At 46.6% G+C, this 26499-nt stretch overlaps 1 protein-coding gene across 2 annotated transcripts in view; it reads left to right on the top strand.

Moving 5' to 3' along the window:
- LOC141171939 (sodium/potassium-transporting ATPase subunit gamma-like) overlaps window positions 1–26499 on the top strand; it is a 31596-nt gene that overhangs the window by 3733 nt on the left and 1364 nt on the right. Inside the window, exons 1-5 of one of the 2 annotated variants that reach the window (XM_073655651.1) lie at window positions 20207–20316; window positions 21509–21544; window positions 22666–22740; window positions 24629–24662; window positions 25434–25474. In XM_073655651.1, the coding sequence (XP_073511752.1) occupies window positions 20289–20316; window positions 21509–21544; window positions 22666–22740; window positions 24629–24662; window positions 25434–25474 (214 nt within the window). In that variant the 5' untranslated portion in view covers window positions 20207–20288. Of the gene's footprint in view, window positions 1–20206; window positions 20317–21508; window positions 21545–22665; window positions 22741–24628; window positions 24663–25433; window positions 25475–26499 lie in introns of those variants that run through there. The other variant, XM_073655652.1, reaches the window with a different exon arrangement.

The following is a 26499-nucleotide window of genomic DNA, read 5'->3' as shown; positions in this document are numbered from 1 at the left end:
CCAGAATACAAATATCATTCTGTATTTCCACCTGTAGTTATAAGGGAGCTTAGTTAAGTTATGCAGATTGCCTAGTGTTCAGTAGTTATTGCTATTCTTTGAGTCCTATGACTTTGTATAATAAGCAATATATAAAAAATATTCAAATTAAAATTAAAAAGATGCTAAATAAAAGTCTACAGCTCTCTAATATCACCTGTGGTCATTGTGGAGCTTAGTTTAGCTACATAGATTATCTACACTGCCCATTGCGAATTGTTGACTCTTGTAAGTTGAATATTTTTATGTTAAAGGCCTAGAATACAGACCTCATGATGAGGATCTTTATTGTTTTAACATTGTGACCTGTAGTCATAGGGAGCTTAGTTTAGTGATTTAGATGATATACACTGCCCAAATAATTGATATGTATTGACTCAATAGAGTTGATATTATATTTGCATGACCTAAAATACAGATAGTATCAATATTTAGCTCTTTATGTTTCACAGCTCTGTAGGGTTACCTGTAGTTATAGGGGAGCTTAGTCAAGTTATGTAAATTAGAGCGTAGTTGCTATTGCTATATTTTGAGTCCTGAGTTGAATTTTTTTGTATATTGCCTAAAATACAGGCAACAGAATTCTTCAGCATCTTTATAATTAACTCCTCTCTGCTGTCACCTGTGGTCATAGCAGAGCTTAGTTCAGTTACACAGATGACCTATACTAACCAATGTAATTGCTAATTACATTGTGATTGAAAATTTCATGTAAAACACCTTAAATGCAGATACTATTACAAGGATCATTAGATGTTTTACTGTATCACCTCTAGCTATAGGTAGTGTAGTTTAGTGATGTAGTTGCCATATAGAACACACAGTGTAGTTAATATTGATATTTACTGATTAAAGAGTTTGAGTATTTGATGTATATGGCCCAGAATACAAATACCATTCTTTATTGACACCTGTGGTTATAGGGGAGCTTAGTTTTGTTGCTTGTCTAGAGTTCAGTAGTTATTGCTATTCTTTGATTCCTATGAATTGAATATTTTTTGTATATTGCTTAGAATACAAATATAAAGATGCTAAATAAAAGTCAACAGCTCTCTAATATCACCTGTGGTCATTGTGGAGCTTAGTTTAGTTACATAGATGATCTACACTGCCTATTTTAATTGCTTATTGTTCAGTCTTGTAAGTTGAATATTTTTATGTCAATAATGGTCTAATATACAGATATCATAATGAAGATCTTTATAGTTTTAATATGGTCATATGTAGTCACAGGGAGCTTAGTTTAGTGAAGTTTATTATATTCAGTGCACAAATAATTGATATTTTTAGACTCAAGAGAGTTGATATTATATTTGCATGAGCTAAAATACAGATAGGATCAATATTAGACTCTTTATGTTTCACAGCTCTGTAGGGTCACCTGTAGTTATAGGGGAGCTTAGTTAAGTTAATTAGATAACCTTGTACGTAGGAGTTATTGCATTATGTTTGTCCTGCGAGTCTGTTTAATAAAGCCTCTGTTCGCATGGTCTGAAATGTACTTTTGTTATAGCTCAATAGTTTCACCTCTGGTCATAGGGGAGATTATTTAAGTTGATGGTCAAGAGTGCAGCCATTATGGCTTTTCATTTAGACCAGTGAGTTGATAATATTTGACTTATATGGTCTACAATGGAGAAACCAGTAGGATATACCATGGTGCATTAGTATCTCTAAATTTTTTTTTTAAAGTACTGTAGTGTTGCCTGTGGTCATTGGGGAACTTAGATTATGTAGATTGCCTAGATTTAGGTGTCATTGCTATTGTTGATGTTGTCTTGTTTTTCCTGCCTCTATATAAATAACTTGGAGTACAGTTTTCTTATAGTTTTGCAGTGTCACCTCTGGTCAAGGGAAACTTAGTTAAGTTCTGTTGATGGCCTACAGTGGAGCAGTTATTGCTGCTTGTTGGGTCCTGTGAAATTAGGTGTATATATATATATATATATATATATATATATATATATATATATATATATATATATAAAAAAACTACTATATACATATAGACCCTGTATACATAAGCTATAATTAAATTGAAGCTACTGATTTGCTGTGTCACCTGTAGTCATTAGGGAGCTTAGATGAATATATTGATGTAAATGGCTAAATTGTAACCACTTTGTTGTTTCACCTGTGGTCATTAGGGAACTTAGTTGAACATTGTGATCTAGATGGATAAAAGACTGTTGATATTTTGTACAACTCAAGGGTCAAAAAGAAAAGTTATATGTAATAAAATTCAAAATTCAAAATTAAATCCTTGAGTGAACAGCTTGAAACAAGAACTATGTAATGTGTTACAAACCTTTCATTAAAATCATATTGAGCTTCTCAAACTGTATTCACAATCTCCTTTTCCCGAGCCCATGGAAAAAATGCCCCGTTATCAATACTCAATCCAGTAACACACTAATGACATCACTATTAATCTCACAGAGTGGCCTGATCCAAACTCCTTTTACTCCTGTGTGTGCAATATGTTGGAATAAATCAATATTCAGCTTTAACTCAACACCGTGTAACAAAGGAAACCCCCTAATAGTCGAGCCCAGTGCAAAAGACATTATCAGTTGTCTGAAAGACAAGAAGAGGTAAGGATAGGAAATAATCTAAAATATGTCAAAGAGCATACACATCCAAGAAGCCTGATGATATGGAAATGGTAGAAGCTACAAATATTTCCTCCAGGCAGCAAGGAAAAAACTTCCAAAATGACCCATAGTAACTACACAGAAAGTAACTCTACTAACTGTGCCAAATAAAACAAGTCAAATCACCGTGACCGAGCAAGACAAAGCATCTACAGTGTATTACTTCACCTACAACTACAAATTACATAAGGAACAGTATTATAGTAGTTATATTCTTGTACATAGGGGGCAGTATTATAGTAGTTATATTCTTGTACATAGGAGGCAGTATTATAGTAGTTATATTCTTATACATAGGGAGCAGTATTATAGTAGTTATATTCTTGTATATAGGAGCAGTATTATAGTAGTTATATTCTTGTACATGGGGCAGTATTATAGTAGTTATATTCTTGTACATGGGGCAGTATTATAGTAGTTATATTCTTGTACATAGGAGCAGTATTATAGTAGTTATATTCTTGTACATAGGGGACAGTATTATAGTAGTTATATTCTTGTACATAGGGGCAGTATTATAGTAGTTATATTCTTGTACATAGGAGCAGTATTATAGTAGTTATATTCTTGTACATAGGGGCAGTATTATAGTAGTTATATTCTTGTACATAGGAGCAGTATTATAGTAGTGATATTCTTGTACATAGGGGCAGTATTATAGTAGTTATATTCTTGTACATAGGGGCAGTATTATAGTAGTGATATTCTTGTACATAGGTGCAGTATTATAGTAGCTATATTCTTGTACATAGGGGCAGTATTATAGTAGTTATACTCTTGTACATAGGGGCAGTATTATAGTAGTTATACTCTTGTACATGGGACAGTATTATAGTAGTTATATTCTTGTACATAGGAGCACTATTATAGTAGTTATATTCTTGTACATAGGAGCAGTATTATAGTAGTTATATTCTTGTACATAGGGGCAGTATTATAGTAGTTATATTCTTGTACATAGGAGCACTATTATAGTAGTTATATTCTTGTACATAGGAGCAGTATTATAGTAGTTATATTCTTGTACATAGGGAGCAGTATTATAGTAGTTATATTCTTGCACATAGGGGCAGTATTATAGTAGTTATATTCTTGTACATGGGGCAGTATTATAGTAGTTATATTCTTGTACATGGGGCAGTATTATAGTAGTTATATTCTTGTACATAGGAGCAGTATTATAGTAGTGATATTCTTGTACATAGGGCCAGTATTATAGTGGTTATATTCTTGTACATAGGGGCCAGTATTATAGTAGTTATATTCTTGTACATAGGGGCAGTATTATAGTAGTTATATTCTTGTACATAGGAGCAGTATTATAGTAGTTATATTCTTGTACATAGGGGCAGTATTATAGTAGTTATATTCTTGTACATAGGAGCAGTATTATAGTAGTGATATTCTTGTACATAGGGGCAGTATTATAGTAGTTATATTCTTGTACATAGGGGCAGTATTATAGTAGTGATATTCTTGTACATAGGTGCAGTATTATAGTAGCTATATTCTTGTACATAGGGGCAGTATTATAGTAGTTATACTCTTGTACATAGGGGCAGTATTATAGTAGTTATACTCTTGTACATGGGACAGTATTATAGTAGTTATATTCTTGTACATAGGAGCACTATTATAGTAGTTATATTCTTGTACATAGGAGCAGTATTATAGTAGTTATATTCTTGTACATAGGGGCAGTATTATAGTAGTTATATTCTTGTACATAGGAGCACTATTATAGTAGTTATATTCTTGTACATAGGAGCAGTATTATAGTAGTTATATTCTTGTACATAGGGAGCAGTATTATAGTAGTTATATTCTTGCACATAGGGGCAGTATTATAGTAGTTATATTCTTGTACATAGGAGCACTATTATAGTAGTTATATTCTTGTACATAGGAGCAGTATAATAGTAGTTATATTCTTGTACATAGCAGCAGTATTATAGTAGTTATATTCTTGTACATAGGGGCAGTATTATAGTAGTTATATTCTTGTATATAGGAGCAGTGTTATAGCAGTTATATTCTTGTACATAGGAGCAGTATTATAGTAGTTATATTCTTGTACATAGGAGGCAGGATTATTGTAGTTATATTCTTGTACATAGGAGCAGTATTATTGTAGTTATATTCTTGTACATAGAGAGTAGTATTATAGTAGTTATATTCTTGTACATAGGAGCAGTATTATAGTAGTTATATTCTTGTACATAGGGGCAGTATTATAGTAGTTATATTCTTGTACATAGGGGGCAGTATTATAGTAGTTATATTCTTGTACATAGGAGCAGTATTACAGTAGTTATATTCTTGTACATAGAGGCAGTATTATAGTACTTATATTCTTGTACATAGGGGGCAGTATTATATTAGTCATATTCATGTACATAGGGGGCAGTATTATAGCAGTTATATTCATGTACATAGGGGGCAGTATTATAGTAGTTATATTCTTGTACATAGGGGGCAGTATTATAGCAGTTATATTCTTGTACATAGTTAGCAGTATTAGAGTAGTTATATTCTTGTACATAGGAGCAGTATTATAGTAGTTATATTCTTGTACATAGGGGGCAGTATTATAGTAGTTATATTCTTGTACATAGGAGCAGTATTATAGTAGTTATATTCTTGTACATAGGGGCAGTATTATAGTAGTTATATTCTTGTACATGGGGCAGTATTATAGTAGTTATATTCTTGTACATAGGGGCAGTATTATAATACTTATATTCTTGTATATAGGGGGTAGTATTATAGTAGTTATAGTCTTGTACATAGGGGGCAGTATTATAGTAGTTATATTCTTGTACATAGGGGCAGTATTATAATAGTTATATTCTTGTATATAGGGGGTAGTATTATAGCAGTTATAGTCTTGTACATAGGGGGCAGTATTAAAGTAGTTATATTCTTATACATAGGGGCAGTATTATAGTAGTTATATTCTTATACATAGGGGCAGTATTATAGTAGTTATATTCTTGTACATAGGAACAGTATTATAGTAGTTATATTCTTGTACATAGGAGCAGTATTATTGTAGTTATATTCTTGTACATAGGAGCAGTATTATAGTAGTTATATTCTTGTACATAGGGGCAGTATTATAGTAGTTATATTCTTGTACATAGGGGGCAGTATTATAGTAGTTATATTCTTGTACATAGGAGCAGTATTACAGTAGTTATATTCTTGTACATAGAGGCAGTATTATAGTACTTATATTCTTGTACATAGGGGGCAGTATTATATTAGTCATATTCATGTACATAAGGGGCAGTATTATAGCAGTTATATTCATGTAGATAAGGGGCAGTATTATAGTAGTTATATTCTTGTACATAGGGGGCAGTATTATAGCAGTTATATTCTTGTACATAGTTAGCAGTATTATAGTACTTATATTCTTGTACATAGGGGGCAGTATTATAGCAGTTATATTCATGTACATAGGGGGCAGTATTATAGTAGTTATATTCTTGTACATAGGGGGCAGTATTATAGCAGTTATATTCTTGTACATAGTTAGCAGTATTAGAGTAGTTATATTCTTGTACATAGGAGCAGTATTATAGTAGTTATATTCTTGTACATAGGGGGCAGTATTATAGCAGTTATATTCTTGTACATAGTTAGCAGTATTAGAGTAGTTATATTCTTGTACATAGGAGCAGTATTATAGTAGTTATATTCTTGTACATAGGAGCAGTATTATAGTAGTTATATTCTTGTACATAGGAGGCAGTATTATAGTAGTTATATTCTTGTACATAGGAGGCAGTATTATAGTAGTTATATTCTTGTACATGGGGGCAGTATTATAGTAGTTATTTTCTTGTACATAGGGGGCAGTATTATACTAGTTATATTCTTGTACATAGGAGCAGTATTATAGTAGTTATATTCTTGTACTTAGGAGCAGTATTATAGTAGTTATATTCTTGTACATAGGAGCAGTATTATTGTAGTTATATTCTTGTACATAGGGGGTAGTATTATAGCAGTCATATTCATGTACATAGGGGGCAGTATTATAGCAGTTATATTCTTGTACATAGGGGGCAGAAATTATAGCAGTTATATTCATGTACATAGGGGGCAGTATTATAGTAGTTATATTTGTCCGCTCGTGCCCGAACTGACTGGCGTGATCGTGATTAGTGATCCCACTGTACCATGAACCGAGGAGTGCCTGGAGGGGCGTAACTAAGTATCAACCCGATCCGACCAAGGTCGCACGGCGTCTCAGTCAACTCTGTGAACCAAGGAGGAACCGAGCAGAGGGACCAGGTGCTACTCCATGTCAGACCCTGGACACAGCTGTTGACCCACACTGGGGAATGCAGGAACAGGCAGGTGGGTATTGGCAGGCACGGCTGGTATGCAGACAGGTGGGTACTGGCAAGCACGACTAGTATGCAGACAGGTGTGCACTGGCAAACACGGCTTGTATACAGACAGGTGGGCACTGGCAAGCACGGCTGGTATGCAGACAGGTGGGAACTGGCAAGCACGGCTGGAGTGCAGACAGGGAGATACTGGCAAGCACGGCTGGAGTGCAGACAGGGAGATACTGGCAAGCACGGCTGGAGTGCAGACAGGGAGATACTAGCAGGTTGGAGCGCAGGCTGGATAGGGTCCAGTACAGACTTGGAGACAGGAACAGAGCCGCAGATGCGGTAGACAAGCAGAGTAAAGCGAAACCGCCGGAGCGGAGGACAAGGCAGACCAGAGAGGAACAATCGATGCGATGGACAAGGCAGAGCAGAGCAAAACCGCAGGTGCGGTGGACAAGGCAGAGCAGAGCAAAACCGCAGGTGCGGTGGACAAGGCAGAGCAGAGCAAAACCGCAGGTGCGGTAGACAAGGCAGAGCAGAGCGAAACCGCAGGTGCGGTGGACAAGGCAGAGCAGAGCGAAACCGCAGGTGCGGTGGACAAGACAGAGCACAGCGAAACCGCAGGTGCGGTGGATAAGACAGAGCAGAGCGAAACCGCAGGTGCGGTGGACAAGGCAGAGCAGAGCGAAACCGCAGGTGTGGTGGACAAGACAGAGAAGAGCGAAACCACAGGTGCGGTGGACAAGGCAGAGCAGAGCGAAACCACAGGTGCGGTGGACAAGGCAGAGCAGAGCGAAACCACAAGTGTGGTGGACAAGGCAGAGCAGAGGGAAACCGCCGGAGCGGTGGGCAAGGCAGAGCAGCGGGAAACCGCTGGCGCGGTGAGCAAGCAGAGCCGAACAGGGCTGAAGGTGCTGGCAGAGAGGACAGGACTCTGTTCACATGGAACAGACTGGAAAATACAGGAAGATGGCTAGAACACAGGAGGTAGATACGGAGGAAGGGAAAAGGGACAATCAGAACCAGATACACACAAGGTACTTACTATGAAGTAGCGAGTGGACACAAAACTCACAAACAGAAGTACAGAGACAACGAGTTGGAGTTAGGTGCAGGTTCAGACACTTTAAGAAAAGGGAAGGTAAGGACATATAGACAAACAGGTAACAGGCTAGGAGACAGTTCCGACAGGAACTGATACTGCAATGAGATACATGAACGAGCCTGGGTATACAGCCCCCAGGGTGACAAACAGACTAGAAGTCACAGGTAACAGGTCTGGGTATGCAGCCCCCAGAGTGGCGGAAACAGACATGATACAGGACAGGACCTGGCAATTCAGTTGCAAAGACAAACTGAGAGAAGGTGTTGCTCAGGCACCTCCTTCTGGGTGGAGGGGGTTTAAATATCCAGTGACTCACAGCAATAGGCTGTGGACGCATTAGGAGCGCACCCACAGCAGCTATAAGAATCAAGAAGTAACCGGGCCGCCGCCCTAAGCAATCAGACAAGAGACATGCACACAGCATGAACTGGAGCAAGGTTTGTAGGCTGGACTGATGGGTAAGATTGCGGTCTTGCATAGTGGGAGGTGGTGCACTATGCAAGCACACCGCCAGGGATGATACAATATTCTTGTACATAGGGAACAGTATTATAGTAGTTATATTCTTGTACATAGGGGGCAGTATTATAGTCATTATATTCTTGTACAAAGGGGCAGTATTTTAGTAGTTATATTCTTGTACATATGGGGCAGTATTATAGTAGTTATATTCTTATACATAGGGACAGTATTATAGTAGTTATATTCTTGTACATAGGAGCAGTATTATTGTAGATATATTTTTGTACATAGGGGGCAGTATTATAGTAGTTATATTCTTGTATATAAAGGGCAGCATTACACAACTTTTCAGTTAAGATTGAATAAATTATAGCGATATCATCTATATATAAAATCGCATTTAGTAGCTTTTGCTATTTGCATTATGTTATTCAAAAGTCATTTTCCAAATCTGCTTTTTCAGTGAAGTGTCCGTCCTGATCGCTGTAGTGACCTTCGCCTCCCTGTTAAGGACGCGCCGTGTTTAGATGTTTATTGCTCAATGCTGCATTAATGTCACTTTAGGTTAAGACTTAAAACCGTCATCTGCTGTGATGCTGCAAACACTGAATAAGGCCGTGATGTTTTCTGTAAATACTTCTATAATACTGATACTTCTGGTATAATATGGACTTTTCAGGTTCCACAACGTTTATACAATTATTCTCAGCGTCTCTTTCCATTCATTTTACATTTAGGCTCAGTAACCGGTTTCCTCCTATATTCGTGCTGATAGGTAGAGAGGGAAACCGGCCGCTGCCGATCACTCTGTGGTAATGGACGGCTCTCCTCCGATCACTCTGTGGTAATGGACGGCTCTCCTCCGATCACTCTGTGGGTAATGGACGGCTCTCCCCCGATCACTCTGTGGGTAATGGACGGCTCTCCTCCGATCACTCTGTGGTAATGGACGGCTCTCCTCCGATCACTCTGTGGTTAATGGACGGCTCTCCTCCGATCACTCTGTGGTTAATGGACGGCTCTCCTCCGATCACTCTGTGGTAATGGACGGCTCTCCTCCGATCACTCTGTGGTAATGGACGGCTCTCCTCCGATCACTCTGTGGTTAATGGACGGCTCTCCTCCGATCACTCTGTGGTTAATGGACGGCTCTCCCCCGATCACTCTGTGGGTAATGGACGGCTCTCCCCCGATCACTCTGTGGGTAATGGACGGCTCTCCTCCGATCACTCTGTGGTAATGGACGGCTCTCCTCCGATCACTCTGTGGTTAATGGACGGCTCTCCTCCGATCACTCTGTGGTTAATGGACGGCTCTCCTCCGATCACTCTGTGGTTAATGGACGGCTCTCCTCCGATCACTCTGTGGTAATGGACGGCTCTCCTCCGATCACTCTGTGGTAATGGACGGCTCTCCTCCGATCACTCTGTGGGTAATGGACGGCTCTCCTCCGATCACTCTGTGGGTAATGGACGGCTCTCCTCCGATCACTCTGTGGGTAATGGACGGCTCTCCTCCGATCACTCTGTGGTAATGGACGGCTCTCCCCCGATCACTCTGTGGGTAATGGACGGCTCTCCCCCGATCATTCTGTGGGTAATGGACGGCTCTCCTCCGATCACTCTGTGGTAATGGACGGCTCTCCTCCGATCACTCTGTGGTTAATGGACGGCTCTCCTCCGATCACTCTGTGGTTAATGGACGGTTCTCCTCCGATCACTCTGTGGTTAATGGACGGCTCTCCTCCGATCACTCTGTGGTTAATGGACGGCTCTCCTCCGATCACTCTGTGGTTAATGGACGGCTCTCCTCCGATCACTCTGTGGTTAATGGACGGCTCTCCTCCGATCACTCTGTGGTTAATGGACGGCTCTCCTCCGATCACTCTGTGGTTAATGGACGGCTCTCCTCCGATCACTCTGTGGTTAATGGACGGCTCTCCTCCGATCACTCTGTGGTTAATGGACGGCTCTCCTCCGATCACTCTGTGGTTAATGGACGGCTCTTCTCCGATCACTCTGTGGTTAATGGACGGCTCTCCTCCGATCACTCTGTGGTTAATGGACGGCTCTCCTCCGATCACTCTGTGGTTAATGGACGGCTCTTCTCCGATCACTCTGTGGTTAATGGACGGCTCTTCTCCGATCACTCTGTGGTTAATGGACGGCTCTTCTCCGATCACTCTGTGGTAATGGACGGCTCTCCTCCGATCACTCTGTGGTAATGGACGGCTCTCCTCCGATCACTCTGTGGTTAATGGACGGCTCTCCTCCGATCACTCTGTGGTTAATGGACGGCTCTTCTCTGATCACTCTGTGGTTAATGGACGGCTCTTCTCCGATCACTCTGTGGTTAATGGACGGCTCTCCTCCGATCACTCTGTGGTAATGGACGGCTCTCCTCCGATCACTCTGTGGTAATGGACGGCTCTCCTCCGATCACTCTGTGGTTAATGGACGGCTTTCCTCCGGCTCTTGTCAGGAGCAGTCGGCTGTGAATGTGCTGACTCAATGTCTTCTTACAAGGCGATGAATAGGAGAAGCTCCATGAGACGTGCTGAGGGTTCCCTGCTGACCTAAGAAATCCCCAAAGTGCCGTCTGCCCCCTCCAGCCCCTTCCTCGCTTTTCCTGCTGAAACATTTACTGTATTTGAGCTTTTAGTCTCGTTCTGAAGGATTCACTCATTGTTACATGCGTGAAAAATTCCAAAAAATACCCCAAAGTGGCCTCTTTTAGCTTCTAGGGCAATTTATTCCAACATGCTCATCCACCATAGGGCCGACCCTAGCACCAGTCCATCGTGGGAAGCTTTCACATTGTCTCCAATAAGAAGAAAGCAATCCAAGGTTAACAGGTCCCAAAGCCGCCCCCCATCGTCTGCAAGTCCTGTCTATTTTGTCCATTGGCACAAATGCAAAAGTTACAAATTGGTTTGGACCCCACGGTGCAGGAAGAGCAATGGAGGAACCCATGGTCATATGTTAGGCTGTGTGTAATGCACACGCCCGGGCTGAGCGGCGTGTGCATGTGATTCCACTGGACCGTGCCGGAGAGTGAATGCCTGGAGGGGCGTAACTAGGTATTCACCCGATCCGACCAGGGTCGCACGACGGCATACGACGCCAGTGCACCAAGGAGGAACCGAGCAGAGGGACCAGGTGCTACTCCAGGACAGACCCTGGACACGGCTGTTGACCCACACAGGGGAATACAGGAACAGACTGGTTAGGCTGGCACACAGACTGGTGGGAATAGGCAGGCATGACTGGTATGCGGGCAGGCGGGTATGCAGGCAGGGGGGGTACAGGCAAGCACGGCTAGAGTGCAGACAGGAAGGCACTATCAGGTAGGAACACAGGCGGGATAGGACCCAGTACACACTGGGACTCTGGAACAGAACCACAGATGTGGCAGACAAACAGCAGAGTGAGGCCGCCCAGAGAGGTGAGCGAGAGCAGGGCAGGACGAGACCGCCTGGAGCGGTGAGTAAGAGCAGAGCAGGACGAGACCGCCTGGAGCGGTGGGCAAGAGCAGAGCAGGACGAGACCGCTTGGAGCGGTGGGCAAGAGCAGAGCAGGACGAGACCGCCTGGAGCGGTGGGCAAGAGCAGAGCAAGACGAGACCGCCTGGAGTGGTGAGCAAGAGCAGAGCAAGACGAGACCGCCTGGAGCGGTGAGCAAGAGCAGAGCAGGACGAGACTGCCTGGAGCGGTGAGCAAGAGCAGAGCAGGACGAGACCGCCTGGAGCGGTGAGCAAGAGCAGAGCAGGACGAGGCCGCCAGGAGCGGTGAGCAAAGGGTCAGAGCTGAGCGAGACTGCCGGAGCAGTGAGCAAGAGTAAAGCAGGACGAGACCGCCTGGAGCGGTGAGCAAGAGTGGAGCAAGACTGCCGGAGCAGTGAGCAAAAGGATAAGAGCGGAGCAAGACTGCCAGAGCAGTGAGCAAAAGGGTCAGAGCGGAGCAAGGCTGCCGGAGCAGCGAGCAAAGGAGTCAGAGCAGGCTAGAACCGCCGGAGCAGTAAGCAAAGGAGTCAGAGCAGGCTAGAACCGCCGGAGCGGTGAGCAAAGGAGTCAGAGCAGGCTAGAACCGCCGGAGCGGTGAGCAAAGGAGTCAGAGCAGGCTAGAACCGCCGGAGCGGTGAGCAAAGGAGTCAGAGCAGGCTAGAACCGCCGGAGCGGTGAGCAAAGGAGTCAGAGCAGGCTAGAACCGCCGGAGCGGTGAGCAAAGGAGTCAGAGCAGGCTAGAACCGCCGGAGCGGTGAGCAAAGGAGTCAGAGCAGGCTAGAACCGCCGGAGCGGTGAGCAAAGGAGTCAGAGCAGGCTAGAACCGCCGGAACGGTGAGCAAAGGAGTCAGAGCAGGCTAGAACCGCCGGAGCGGTGAGCAAAGGAGTCAGAGCAGGCTAGAACCGCCGGAGCGGTGAGCAAAGGAGTCAGAGCAGGCAAGGCTGAGCAGGGGGGACAGGGCTCTGTTCACACGGAACAGACAGGAAGGGAAAGGCAGAGCCAGATACCCACAGGGTACTTGCAGTGAAGTAGCGAGTGGACCACAAACTCACAAACGGGAGTACAGAGACAACAAGCAGGAGTTAGGTACGAGTTCAGACTCTGCAGAAAAAGGAAAGGAACGGACATAGAGGCAAAACAGGTAAAGGATAGGAGAGAGTTCAGACTGGAACTGAGTGTACGGAAGAGACCGACACTGCAGCGGGATACAGGAGCGGGTCTGGGAATACGGCCCCCAGAGAGGCAGGACGAACAGGCAAGCAGCGTGTTCAGACAGGACAGACAAGATACAGGAGCGGGTCTAGGTAATCGGCCCCTAGAAGGCGGGAGGAACAGGCTAGGAGCGTGTTCAGACAGGACAGACAAGATACAGGAGCGGGTCTAGGTAATCGGTGTAGTGCCGGCGTCCCTGCCCTCTGCTAGGCAGGGACGCTGCTCCCCTCACCGCTCTGCTCCGTGCCCGGCTTCCTCCCCCCGCTCTGCTGTCAGCGCGCGCTCCGTCCCGGCGTCCTCCTCCTGCTCTGCTCTCAGCGCGCGCTCCTTCCCGGCCCCTGTGCTTAGGGCGCGCGCGCTCCCCTCCTCTTAAAGGGGCCGCGCGCGCCGCCCTAAAGAGTCCCCGGCCAATGGCCGGAGGACTTCATCATATTTAAGGCACCTCCTCCAAAATGGAGGTGCCCGAGCAATGTTGTTTGCACCTGTGTCTCACCTGTGCTTCAGCCCTCAGGTCCCGTTGCCAGTTTCCTGCCAGTTTCCTGCCAGTTACCTGCCTGATTCCTGCCTGAATACTTGTTACCTGTCTGCCAGTCTGAGGTCCGACGGTCTGCCTTACTACTCCTGTCAGTCTGTCTAAAGGACCAGCCTGCCCGCTCACCTGGGAGCGCATATCAGCTACCTGCCTGCTTGCCTGAGGTCCGACGGTCTGCCTTACTACTCCGGTCAGTCTGTCTATGGACCAGCTTGCCCGCTCACCTGGGAGCGCTTCTCCGTTATCTGCCTGCTTGCCAGCCCGGAGGCTCCGTTGTCACGTGCTGTGACCACCAGCTATCTCAGAGACTCTTGCCCGCTCACCTGGGAGCGCATCTCCGTTACCTGCCTGCTTGCCAGCCCGGAGGTCCCGTTGTCACGTGCGGTGACCTCCAGCTATTCCAGAGACTCTTGCCCGCTCACCTGGGAGCGCTTCTCCGTTACCTACCTGCTTGCCAGCCCGGAGGTTCCGCCGTCACGTGCCGTGACCACCTGTTATTCCAGAGACTCTCGCTTGCTCACCTGGGAGCACACATCTACCATCTGCCTGCTAGCCTACCCGGAGGCTCTGCCATCACAGGTCGTACCTACCCTTTACCCAGAGACTGCCCTGATCACTTGCCGTATCTCCCTGTCCGTTCATCCAGAGACTGCCACCCGCTCCCTTACAAGGGCCGCCCCCTTGTATAGTAGCTCAGAGGTTCCGCCTCCCAGACCCGTTACAGTTTGCTCGGGCCATGGAACCCGGTGGCACCCAAGCTCCCTCGCTCTCGGACCTCTGTCTTGAACTGTCCCGTCAGAGGTCCCAACAGGAGGCCATCCTGGGTCACCTGCGGAATGTTAATACTCGCCTGAACACTCTGTCTGATCCACCAACAACCTCCGCCAGTGCCATATCTTGCAATCCGGCAGCTCCGCTGCCCACTAATACTATGGTATCCTACCCCGGACCCCGGCTTTCTGCACCTCCTCGCTTCGGAGGCGACCCCGTCCAGGCTCGGGGCTTCTTAAATCAGTGCACCCTGCATTTTGAACTTTTGTCCTACCAGTTTAACTCCGACCGGGCCAAAATTGCCTTCATCATGTCCCATCTCACCGGGGAGGCCCTGGCCTGGCTGAATCCTCTATGGGAGAGAGGAGACCCCCTGGTGTCCAACTTGCCTGCTTTTCTCACGGCTTTCCGGAAAGTCTTCGACGAACCCGGACGGAAGACCTCATCTGCATCATCGTTGCTACGCCTCCGTCAGGGGAGTCTCACCGTGGGCCAATATGCCATACGGTTCCGTACCCTTGCCTCGGAGCTGGCCTGGGATAACGACGCTCTGGTTTCCGTCTTCTGGGAGGGTCTGTCCGGCCGTATTAAAGATGAACTTGCCGGTCGGGACATTCCTACCACTCTCGATGACTTAATAACTCTTGCCACCCGGATTGACCTACGGTTCCAGGAGCGTGCCAAAGAGGTCACCCGTGAGAGAAGGATTCCACGTTTAGCTCCTACTTTCCAGAAACCAGTCATTCCCTCCATCTCTCCCCAGGTACACTCTCCTGAGCCTATGCAGGTCGACCAGACCAAGATGGTCAAAACCCGTCAGGACTCACGCCGTGCCGAGGGGAGCTGCTTCTACTGTGGCAGTAAGGAGCACCGGATCCGTGCCTGCCCGGAGAGGTCGGGAAACGCCTGTGTCTAGGTTCGCTCAGAGAGGTCCACCTAGACAAGAATAAATCCTCTCTATCCCTGCTGTTGTCAGTTTCGATCATCTACGGGGAGAACCGTTATTTCGAACTAGCCCAACTTGACTCTGGAGCAGCCGGGAACCTTATTTCACAGTCCCTGGTTGAGAAATACCGCATCCCCACCAAACCTCTGGCGGTACCCTTGTCTGTCGCTGCCGTGGATGGGGGCCTCTTACCTCGCCCCATTCAACTCATCACCGAATCCATTACCCTGCAGGTGGGAATGCTGCATTCTGAAAGTATCTCCTTTCATGTTCTGCCTGGACTCTCTCACGCCCTCTTGCTAGGTCTGCCCTGGCTCCAGAGACATGCACCCGTGCTAGACTGGCAAACCGGAGAGGTCCTTCGCTGGGGACAAGACTGTCATAAAACCTGCCTGGTTCCCGTCCATCCCGTCCGTCCCTCTCCTACCCCAGCTAATCTACCTGGACTTCCGATTCCTTATTGGTCTTATGCAGATGTCTTTAATAAAAAGGAGGCAGAGACATTACCACCACATAGACCATACGACTGTCCCATCGATCTGCTACCCGGTACTACTCCTCCCCGTGGGCGTATCTATCCTTTATCCGCTGCTGAGACCCGGTCAATGTCCGAATATATTGAGGAGAATCTGGCCAGAGGATTCATCCGGAAATCTACCTCCCCGGCGGGAGCAGGCTTCTTTTTCGTCAAAAAGAAGGACGGCTCTCTCCGTCCCTGTATAGACTATAGAGGCCTAAACCTGATCACGGTGAAGAATAAGTACCCCCTTCCGCTCATTCCAGAATTATTTGATCGTCTGAGGGGGGCTAGGATCTTCACCAAACTGGACCTTCGTGGGGCGTACAACCTGGTTCGTATTCGTCAGGGGGATGAATGGAAGACGGCATTCAACACCCGGGACGGCCACTATGAATACCTGGTAATGCCCTTTGGTCTCTGTAACGCTCCTGCCGTTTTTCAAGAGTTGGTCAATGACATCTTCCGGGACCTTCTCTACTCCTGCGTAGTGGTGTACCTGGACGACATCTTGGTCTTCTCTCCGGATCTCCAGACTCACCGGAGGGACGTTCGTCAGGTCCTGCTCAGGCTAAGGCAGAACCATCTCTACGCTAAATTTGAGAAGTGCCTCTTTGAGCAGACCTCGCTTCCGTTTCTGGGCTACATTATCTCTCAGACCGGCCTACAAATGGATCCTGAGAAACTGTCTGCCATCGAGAAATGGCCCCGACCGGAGGGGTTGAAGGCCATTCAGCGATTCCTGGGCTTCGCCAACTACTACCGCCTCTTCATACCACACTTCTCTTCCCGGACGGCCCCAATTTCTGCGCTCACCCGTAAAGGTACTAATCCCAAAGAGTGGCCACCCGAAGCAGAGGAGGCCTTTCTTTCCCTTAAACAGGCCTTCTCTTCCGCCCCGGTGCTGCATCGCCCAGATGGCAACAAGCAGTTCTTCCTGGAAGTTGACGCCTCCTCCTCTGGAGCCGGAGCGGTACTTACTCAAAAATCATCTTCCGGGAGGATGGTAACTTGTGGCTTCTTCTCTAAACTCTTCTCCTCCTCTGAGCGCAACTATTCCATAGGAGACCGAGAGTTATTGGCCATCAAACTGGCATTGGAGGAGTGGCGTTACCTGCTCGAGGGGGCTCTTCACCCGGTAATAATTTACACTGACCACAAGAACTTGGCTTACCTCCAGCATGCCCAGAGACTTAACCCGCGCCAAGCCCGGTGGTCCTTGTTTTTTGCTCGTTTTGATTTTGTCCTTCATTTTCGCCCGGCTGACAAAAACGTCAAGGCGGACGCCTTGACTCGATCCTTTCTGGTGTCTGATCTCGAGGAGGATCCGAAACATATCATCGATCCCGCCAGAGTAATGCAGGTGGCTCCCGTGAGTCTAAATCGTCTTCCTCCTGGTAAGACGTTCGTACCAGTACCTGATCGGGAGAAGATCCTACACTGGGGTCATTCGTCTAAACTAGCTGGCCACGCCGGTCAGAAAAAGACCCTCCAGCTTATTACCCGGCACTACTGGTGGCCTAACCTGCACAAGGATGTAATAGACTTTGTTTCTGCCTGTGTGTCCTGCGCCCGCAACAAAGTTCCGAGACACCTGCCGGCCGGCCGCCTCCTACCTCTGCCAGTACCTGCTGCCCCCTGGCAGCATATAGCGATGGACTTCATTACTGATCTGCCCGTCTCTGCCGGTTGTACGGTCATTTGGGTGGTCGCTGACCGCTTCTCCAAGATGGCTCACTTCACTCCACTGCCAGGTCTTCCGTCTGCACCCGAGCTGGCTAAAGACTTTATCCGCCACATCTTCCGTCTTCATGGCCTGCCCCGTCACATCGTGTCGGATCGTGGGGTACAGTTCACTTCCCGTTTCTGGAGAGCCACTTGTAAATTGCTGGACGTCACCCTGGACTTCTCCTCCGCTTACCACCCACAGTCTAATGGTCAAGTGGAGCGGATCAATCAGAACCTGACCAGTTACCTTCGGCACTTCGTTAATGCCCACCATTCTGACTGGGTGGATCTCCTGCCATGGGCCGAATTCTCGTACAACAATCACGAGAGCGAGTCTTCCTCCAAATCCCCGTTTTTTGTAGTCTACGGTCAGCATCCTCGGATCCCGTTTCCCGTCTCCACCTCGGCGGACAATCCGGCTGCGGAATCTCTTGTTAACAAATTTTCCTCCATATGGGAGAGTACCCGGTCCGCACTCCTTCTGTCATCCGAGCGTATGAAAAGACACGCTGACAAAAAACGTCTGGACCCTCCTCAATTCCGCCCTGGGGATAAAGTCTGGCTCTCGTCCAAATATGTCCGGCTCAAGATCCCTTCCTATAAGTTAGGGCCTCGGTTCATCGGCCCACTGGAGGTCATCAGTCAGATCAACCCGGTGGCCTATAAATTGAAACTCCCGGCCAACTTACGGATCCCTAACTCCTTCCATGTGTCTCTCCTCAAACCTGTGGTGCTTAACTCTTTTTCCAAGTCTACAGGTACGCCTCCTGCTCCGGTTTCTGCTGAGGACGAGTTTGAGGTAGAGAACATTCTTGCCACCAAAAGGGTAAGAGGAAAGACCTTTTTCCTGGTAGATTGGAAGGGGTTTGGTCCTGAGGAGAGAACGTGGGAGCCCCGGGAGAACATCCATGCCCCTCTCATCCTAGCTAAATTTCTGTCTGGCCTAAAAAAGGGGGGGCCTAAAAGGGGGGGTACTGTAGTGCCGGCGTCCCTGCCCTCTGCTAGGCAGGGACGCTGCTCCCCTCACCGCTCTGCTCCGTGCCCGGCTTCCTCCCCCCGCTCTGCTGTCAGCGCGCGCTCCGTCCCGGCGTCCTCCTCCTGCTCTGCTCTCAGCGCGCGCTCCTTCCCGGCCCCTGTGCTTAGGGCGCGCGCGCGCGCGCTCCCCTCCTCTTAAAGGGGCCGCGCGCGCCGCCCTAAAGAGTCCCCGGCCAATGGCCGGAGGACTTCATCATATTTAAGGCACCTCCTCCAAAATGGCGGTGCCCGAGCAATGTTGTTTGCACCTGTGTCTCACCTGTGCTTCAGCCCTCAGGTCCCGTTGCCAGTTTCCTGCCAGTTTCCTGCCAGTTTCCTGCCAGTTTCCTGCCAGTTTCCTGCCAGTTACCTGCCAGTTACCTGCCAGTTACCTGCCAGTTACCTGCCTGAATACTTGTTACCTGTCTGCCAGTCTGAGGTCCGACGGTCTGCCTTACTACTCCTGTCAGTCTGTCTAAAGGACCAGCCTGCCCGCTCACCTGGGAGCGCATATCAGCTACCTGCCTGCTTGCCTGAGGTCCGACGGTCTGCCTTACTACTCCGGTCAGTCTGTCTATGGACCAGCTTGCCCGCTCACCTGGGAGCGCTTCTCCGTTATCTGCCTGCTTGCCAGCCCGGAGGCTCCGTTGTCACGTGCTGTGACCACCAGCTATCTCAGAGACTCTTGCCCGCTCACCTGGGAGCGCATCTCCGTTACCTGCCTGCTTGCCAGCCCGGAGGTCCCGTTGTCACGTGCGGTGACCTCCAGCTATTCCAGAGACTCTTGCCCGCTCACCTGGGAGCGCTTCTCCGTTACCTACCTGCTTGCCAGCCCGGAGGTTCCGCCGTCACGTGCCGTGACCACCTGTTATTCCAGAGACTCTCGCTTGCTCACCTGGGAGCACACATCTACCATCTGCCTGCTAGCCTACCCGGAGGCTCTGCCATCACAGGTCGTACCTACCCTTTACCCAGAGACTGCCCTGATCACTTGCCGTATCTCCCTGTCCGTTCATCCAGAGACTGCCACCCGCTCCCTTACAAGGGCCGCCCCCTTGTATAGTAGCTCAGAGGTTCCGCCTCCCAGACCCGTTACAATCGGCCCCTAGAAGGCAGGAGGAACAGGCTAGGAGCGTGTTCAGACAGGCCTGGAAATACAGCCTCCAGGATAGGCAGACAAGAGAACACAGAACGGGAACTGGCACCTTCAGAGTGCAAGCACACACTGAATGAAACACTATGCTCAGGCAGGGATTGATTGGAGCAGCTGGGTTATATACCAGGTGACAGACAGCAATAGGCTGAGGACGCACAAGGGGTTTGACCCACAGCAGGTACAAAAAGCAGGAAGTGATCGGGCGCCGCCCTTAAGCAGCAGAAACAAACAGACAGCATGGAGGGAAGCCAGAGAGACATTCTGGACAGGAGATCAAGTGCGCGCTCTTGCACAGTGGGAGATGGACCACCATGCAAGGACGCCGCCAGGTATGTTACACTGTGGGCCTACAGTAAGAGCAACGGAGGAACCCATGGTCATATGTTAGGCTGTGGGCCGACAGTAAGAGCAATGGAGGAACCCATGGTCATATGTTAGGCTGTGGGCCGACAGTAAGAGCAATGGAGGAACTCATGGTCATATGTTAGGCTGTGGGCCGACATTAAGAGCAATGGGGGAACCCATGGTCATATGTTAGGTTGTGGGCCTTTGTCCTTCCCATACATCTATTTTAATTTTAAAGTGACAATTGTTGCTCATGAGGGATCAATGACTATATTCAGCTACATTTGGCGCCACATGGCGGTTGTATTTATTTTGGCACCGGCACAGGATTCACACAATGTAGCACATGACGTGGATTTTACTTTCAGAGCCTTAAATTAAAGAGACCACTCCCTGGAAGTTGTGAATTGTAACAAGTCTGTGTTTATTTTGTGTCTCAGTACAAACGAGCGGCATAAAATGAGATGCACGACGCCGCCGCTTCATTCAATCTCCGCTCTGGGTCTAATACTAATTAACTTTGTTTTGCTGCATAATTTGGCTTGTCAGTAAATATCTTCCAACTCTTGCTCTCTTCTGCCTCCTGGTGGCCAGCAATGGAGTTGCAATGAAGACTCCGAGCTTTGAAATACTCAGATCTGGGCTGTTAAACCCTACCTACATAAAATTGTGCAACCATTAGATTCCCAGCACGCTGCTAAAAGTAGGCTCAGTCACTTAGAAATAAAATCAATCGTAGACTTTTAGCTCCGGCCCTCAGGAATTAATGCTCTTAAGGATCCTGAACTCACTTTGCACTCACACTTAATATAGTCCTGAACTTTTCTCCACAGAGACCCCTAAGTATATGCATTCAAAGAGTATAGTCTGGGGGTCTCTACCGTTAGATAAACCCTTTATTGCTTGGGCACCTGAGACCCTACAAGACTACCCAAAAAATTAAACCTAATAAATGACTCCAAGCCTAAAAATTATCCCTTATACTTCTGGCAAAGGGGGAAGTCTGCAAGTTGGGGGTCTGAATTTGGTAATAAGCATCAAGGTTGGACATTTCTGTATTGTGGTGAAATTGATGCATTTTACTCTATATTCTTGTGTGGAAAGGAATGGGCTGCATGGGGTTAACACAAAGGTCATGTGATCATTATAATTTGGACTTTTCTGTCTTCCTCACAGTTAACATATATGGAAATGAAAACCCTTTTGTCTATGGTAAGTCCAGAATGTTGATAATAGAATATTATGAGGATCAGGTACATTTATTCCACCAGTATTTTAAGGCGATAATTGAATACAACTTTTTCAGGGCTGCCATATAGTACTGCTATCCAATGCCCATATTCCATATTACATCTCCTAACAATATTCCTATACAGTTCTGACATGGTCACTATATTCTATACCAATGAACACAATATTATAAATAATACCGCCATACAGTGCCCTAATAGTATTGCTATACTGCGCTCACATCATATCACTATTATATGCCCAAATACCAATGTACACAATATTATAAATAATACTGCCATACAGTGCCCTAATAGTATTGCTATACAGCGCTCACATCATATCACTATAATATGCCCAAATACCAATGTACACAATATTATAAATAATACAGCCATACAGTGCCCTAATAGTATTGCTATACAGTGCTGTCATCATTATAACATTCCCAAATACCAATGTACACAATATTATAAATAATGCTGCCATACAGTGCCCAAATAGTATTGGTATATAGCTCACATCATATCACTATAATATGCCCAAACAATACTAATATATACAGAAGTATAAATGCCGTCATACATTTCATTGATATTTTTCTATACAGCTCCCATATCACTATAATATGCCCAAATAATAACAGTGTACACAGTAATATAAATATTGCCGCCAGACAGTGCCAAGTAGTATTGTTATACAGAGCTCATGTCATATCACTATACTACGCCCAAATATTCCCATTGTACACAGAATTTTAAATAATGCCGCCATACAGTGTCCCAATAGTATTGCTATACAGTGCTGATATCATAATAATAATAATAATAATAATACTGCAATGCTGTGCTCTAGTATTTCTGTAGACTGCTTACATTTTATCACTTCATGCCCGAATAATACCAATGTACACAGTGCTATAAATAATGCTGCCATACAGTGCCACAATAGGATGAAAGGGGGAATACTGTACAGCAATACTGTAAGGACAATGTATAGCAGCATTATCTATAATACTGTGTACATGGCAGCAGGGTAAGAAGCTCCGTGTCCTTGCACTGCCCCCGGGGATCCATCACTTCTCCAACCTTCTCTGATTTCAGACTATGAAACTCTTCGGATGACCGGACTTATTCTTGCAATCGTCATGTTTGTACTGGGGATCATCACTGCTATCAGTAAGTATCGCCATCCCCTGGCCATAATTAAAGGGGTAGTTTCATGTAGAAGACCCCTGTCCATACGTCCTATTATGGCAGTAGTAAACACAGACAGAAGAGGTCAAGAGAAGAACAATATATGGGACCTTTGTAGTCCAATAGCTTCTCATGATGCACGATTACACCTGTTTTGGAAGTGTTAATGGCCTCTGGCATAACTAGAGTCCCATGGGCCCTGGTGCAAAATTTGGACCTGGGCCTCTACCTCCATATTGGTCAGATGTATGGGCCAAGATCCTGTAAAGACATACATGTTCATCCTCCATGTAATAGTGTCCCCATCCTGTAATAATGTTTCCCGTCCTGGCCCCATCCTGTAATAACGTTCCTTGTCCTGGCCCCTTCTTGTAATAACATCCTCTGTCCTGGGCCTCTTCCTGTCAGAATTTCGCCCAACCTGGGCACCTTCCTGGTATAATGTCCCACATCATGGGCACCTTCCCTGAATAATGTCGCCCAACCTGGGCCCCTTCCAGTAATAATGTTCCCAGTCCTGGCCCCCATCCTGTAATAATGTCTTTCATCCTCGGACCCTTTCTGTAACAACAGCCCCTGTCCTGGACCTCTTTCTGTTATAATGTCCCCCATCCTGGGCCCCTTCCCGGAATAAAATCCCTTTTCCTCGTATAATGTCTTACATCCTGGGCCCCTTCCAGTAATAATAACCCCCATCATGGGCCCCTTCCTGGAATAATGTCCTCCATCCTGGGCTCCTTCCTGGTATAATGTCCCCCATCCTGTGCCCCATCCTGATATAATATCCCCCATCCTGTGTTCCTTCCAGTAATAATGTCCTCCATCCTGGGCTTCTTCCTGGTATAATGTCCCCTATCCTGTGCCCCTTCCTGGTATAAATATCCCCCATCCTGTTCACCTTCCAGTAATAATGTCCCTCATCCTGGACCCCTTCCAGTAATAATGTCCTCCTTCCTGATATAATGTCCCCCATCCTGTGCCCCTTCCTGGTATAATTTCCCCTTCTTGTGCCCCTTCCAGTAATAATGTCCCCCATCCTGGGCTCCTTCCAGTAATAATGTCCCCCATCCTGGGCCCCTTCAAGTAATAATGTCCCCCATCCTGTGCCCCTTCCAGTAATAATGCCCCCCATCCTGGGCTCCTTGGTATAATGTCTCCCATCCTGAGCCCCTTCCAGTAATAATGTCCACCATCCTGGGCCCCTTCCTGGTATAATGTTCTCCATCCTGAGCCCCATTCTGGTATAATGTCCCCCATCCTGGGCCCTTTCCTGGTATAATGACCCCCCATCCTGAGTCTCTTCCTTCTATAATGTCCCTCATCAATCATGGGCCCCTTACTGGACCCCCATCTATGAGCCAGAACTGATAGCGGCTCTTTAGAATTGGCTCTTACTCTGGAGAACTCGATTAGTCTCTACATCACATATATGACCATTCATCTCAATGGCTGCCACACTGTGCACCCTGTCGCTCCATCCTTACAAAGATAAAAGGTTCCCTGTCTCCATCTGTCGGCCCCCTAACAATTAATAACTTATCGCCTACCCGCCCGAGGATAGGCGATTACATGTTTTCACTGGACAACCCCTTTAACATCACAAAGAAATCCCTGCACTGATGCATTGTAACACACTCTCAGTAATTAAATCAGGACTAGGTTGAAAAGAGGTGTCAGTCAGTAAAGAAATAGGAAGAGGGATGGGGCCCAAGGTAAACTGGGACCCTCAGGGGAGTTTCTGTTGGAAAATATATACATTTTTTCCTAATGATCTCTCCAGTAGTGGACGGACCCCAGAGGGATCAGACCAGTCCTATATACTCAACCCTTTCTGTATATTTGATTCTATATCTTTTCTATTTTTAAACAGGTAATAAATTCAAATGCAAACAAAGGAATGCAAAGTAAGTGACAAGCCTCGCCCCTGCCCAGCCTGTATCCCTGCCCCTTCCCAGCCCGTATCCCCTCCCCCGCTCAAATATCCTGACACTTCTCTATCTTCACTTTAACTTCAGATTTAAACTTTTTTTTTGGATCATTTCTATCAGACTGAACATTCTGCCTCCATAATGCCGCTCCTGCCGGGCAGGATGAATACATTGTATCAGCGCCAGTGTGATACCATTCGTAACAATAGCAGCTTTTATGGACAAGGAATCGCTGTCAATCTGCCCCCAGCGAGGGGTCGGCTCTGGATGAACCCGCTGCCATCAGAGGCATCGCACCTGCTGTGCCAGCTTCTATAATGAATTGCCCAGTCTCTTTTATACCATCCGCCACAGCTGAGGCTCAGATGGACATGTTATATTTATAGAGCCCCCCACCTTCCGCTCTGTCTGGTATTCATCAATAGTTCTTAAATCGGCATTAATCATTTATTACATTTCAAAGGCACTTATTGCATTTATCTAGTGGTCCATTTACTTGAAACCTCATTTTCGGAGCCCCCTCACATAATTATACATTTGCTCTAAACTATATATATTTTGAGAAGTAATTCACTAAAGCGGCCACAAGGGGGCATGAGCATTCCAGCAAGGCAAATCTGACATACTCCTATCATTCTCTATAGCTGCCACCGGGGGCAGCAGATTTGTTTCAGAGCTGCTCATTATATCAAAAATTTTATTATAAAATATAATATTACATTTACATTTTTTTACTTTTCAACTTAGTGGATCCCAATCCGATGGACGCCAGCCTCTACAAACTCAAAGTAAGTGCAATCCTTTAGCGAGTTCTCTACTGATCAATCCCTTTTTGTGTTGTTGTCTTGACTGTCTGATCATTGATTGTCCTCCGGCGATCATCCTGAATCTGCAGGTATTTCATTCTTCTACAGCGCCGCCACAGGAGAACTGATGTATTACACAGTCTCATTGCTGGATTCTCCAGGCATAGAGTCACTCTCGTATAGTACCAGATCTCCGATTTGGAAGATGGGAGGGGGAATTAAGTAAAGGAAACCACCCCCCACCTGTAATTTATAGTAAATCCCCCAACTGGAAATGTCCCAGGCAGTGGGAGTACTGTCCAATTTCTTGAAGGGTATGGGGGTGGAGTAAGATTTCTAGAACAGACTGAGGATGGGGCCAGATTTCCTGATTGGGGCAGTGTATGACTATTAGAAAGGAATGGAGGTGGGGCCAGATTTTAGAACAGAATGGGGGTTGGGGCCAGATTTCCTGATTGTTGCGGTGTATGATTATTAGGGGTTGGGGCCAGATTTCTAGAAAGGAATGGGGGTTGGGGCCAAATTTCTAGAACAGAAAGGGAGTTGGGGCCAGAATTCTAGAACGAAATGGGGGTTGGGGCCAGATTTCTAGAATGGAATGAGGGGGGGGGGGGGCATAATTCTAGAACGGAATGGGGAGGGGCATAATTCTAGAACAGAATGGGGGCGGGGCCAGATTTCCTGATTGGGGCGGTGCTTGATTTCTAGAATGAAATGGGTGTGGGGCCAGATTTCTTGAGCAGAATGGGTTTGCATCCAGATTTCTAGAAAGTAATGTGGGTGTGGCCATATTTCTAGAATAGAATGGGGGGGGGGAGGGGAGTAGCCAAAAATCTATAAAGGAATGGGACAGGGCCAAATGTCCAGAATGGAATGGGGTGGGGTCAGATCTAGGTAGGGCGGTGCCTGATTAGAGAATGGAATGGGAGGTGGGCAGATTTCCAGAGCGGAATTGGGGGTGAGGCCAAATTTCTAGAAAGTAATGGGGACGAGACCAGATCTCCTTA

The sequence above is a fragment of the Phyllobates terribilis genome, unplaced genomic scaffold (genome assembly GCF_046119375.1).
Source record: "Phyllobates terribilis strain yellow unplaced genomic scaffold, ASM4611937v1 Scaffold_12__6_contigs__length_324123572, whole genome shotgun sequence".
NCBI lineage: Eukaryota > Metazoa > Chordata > Amphibia > Anura > Dendrobatidae > Phyllobates > Phyllobates terribilis.
Note: the sequence above shows the minus strand (reverse complement) of the source record. Positions and strands in the feature narration are given on the sequence as shown.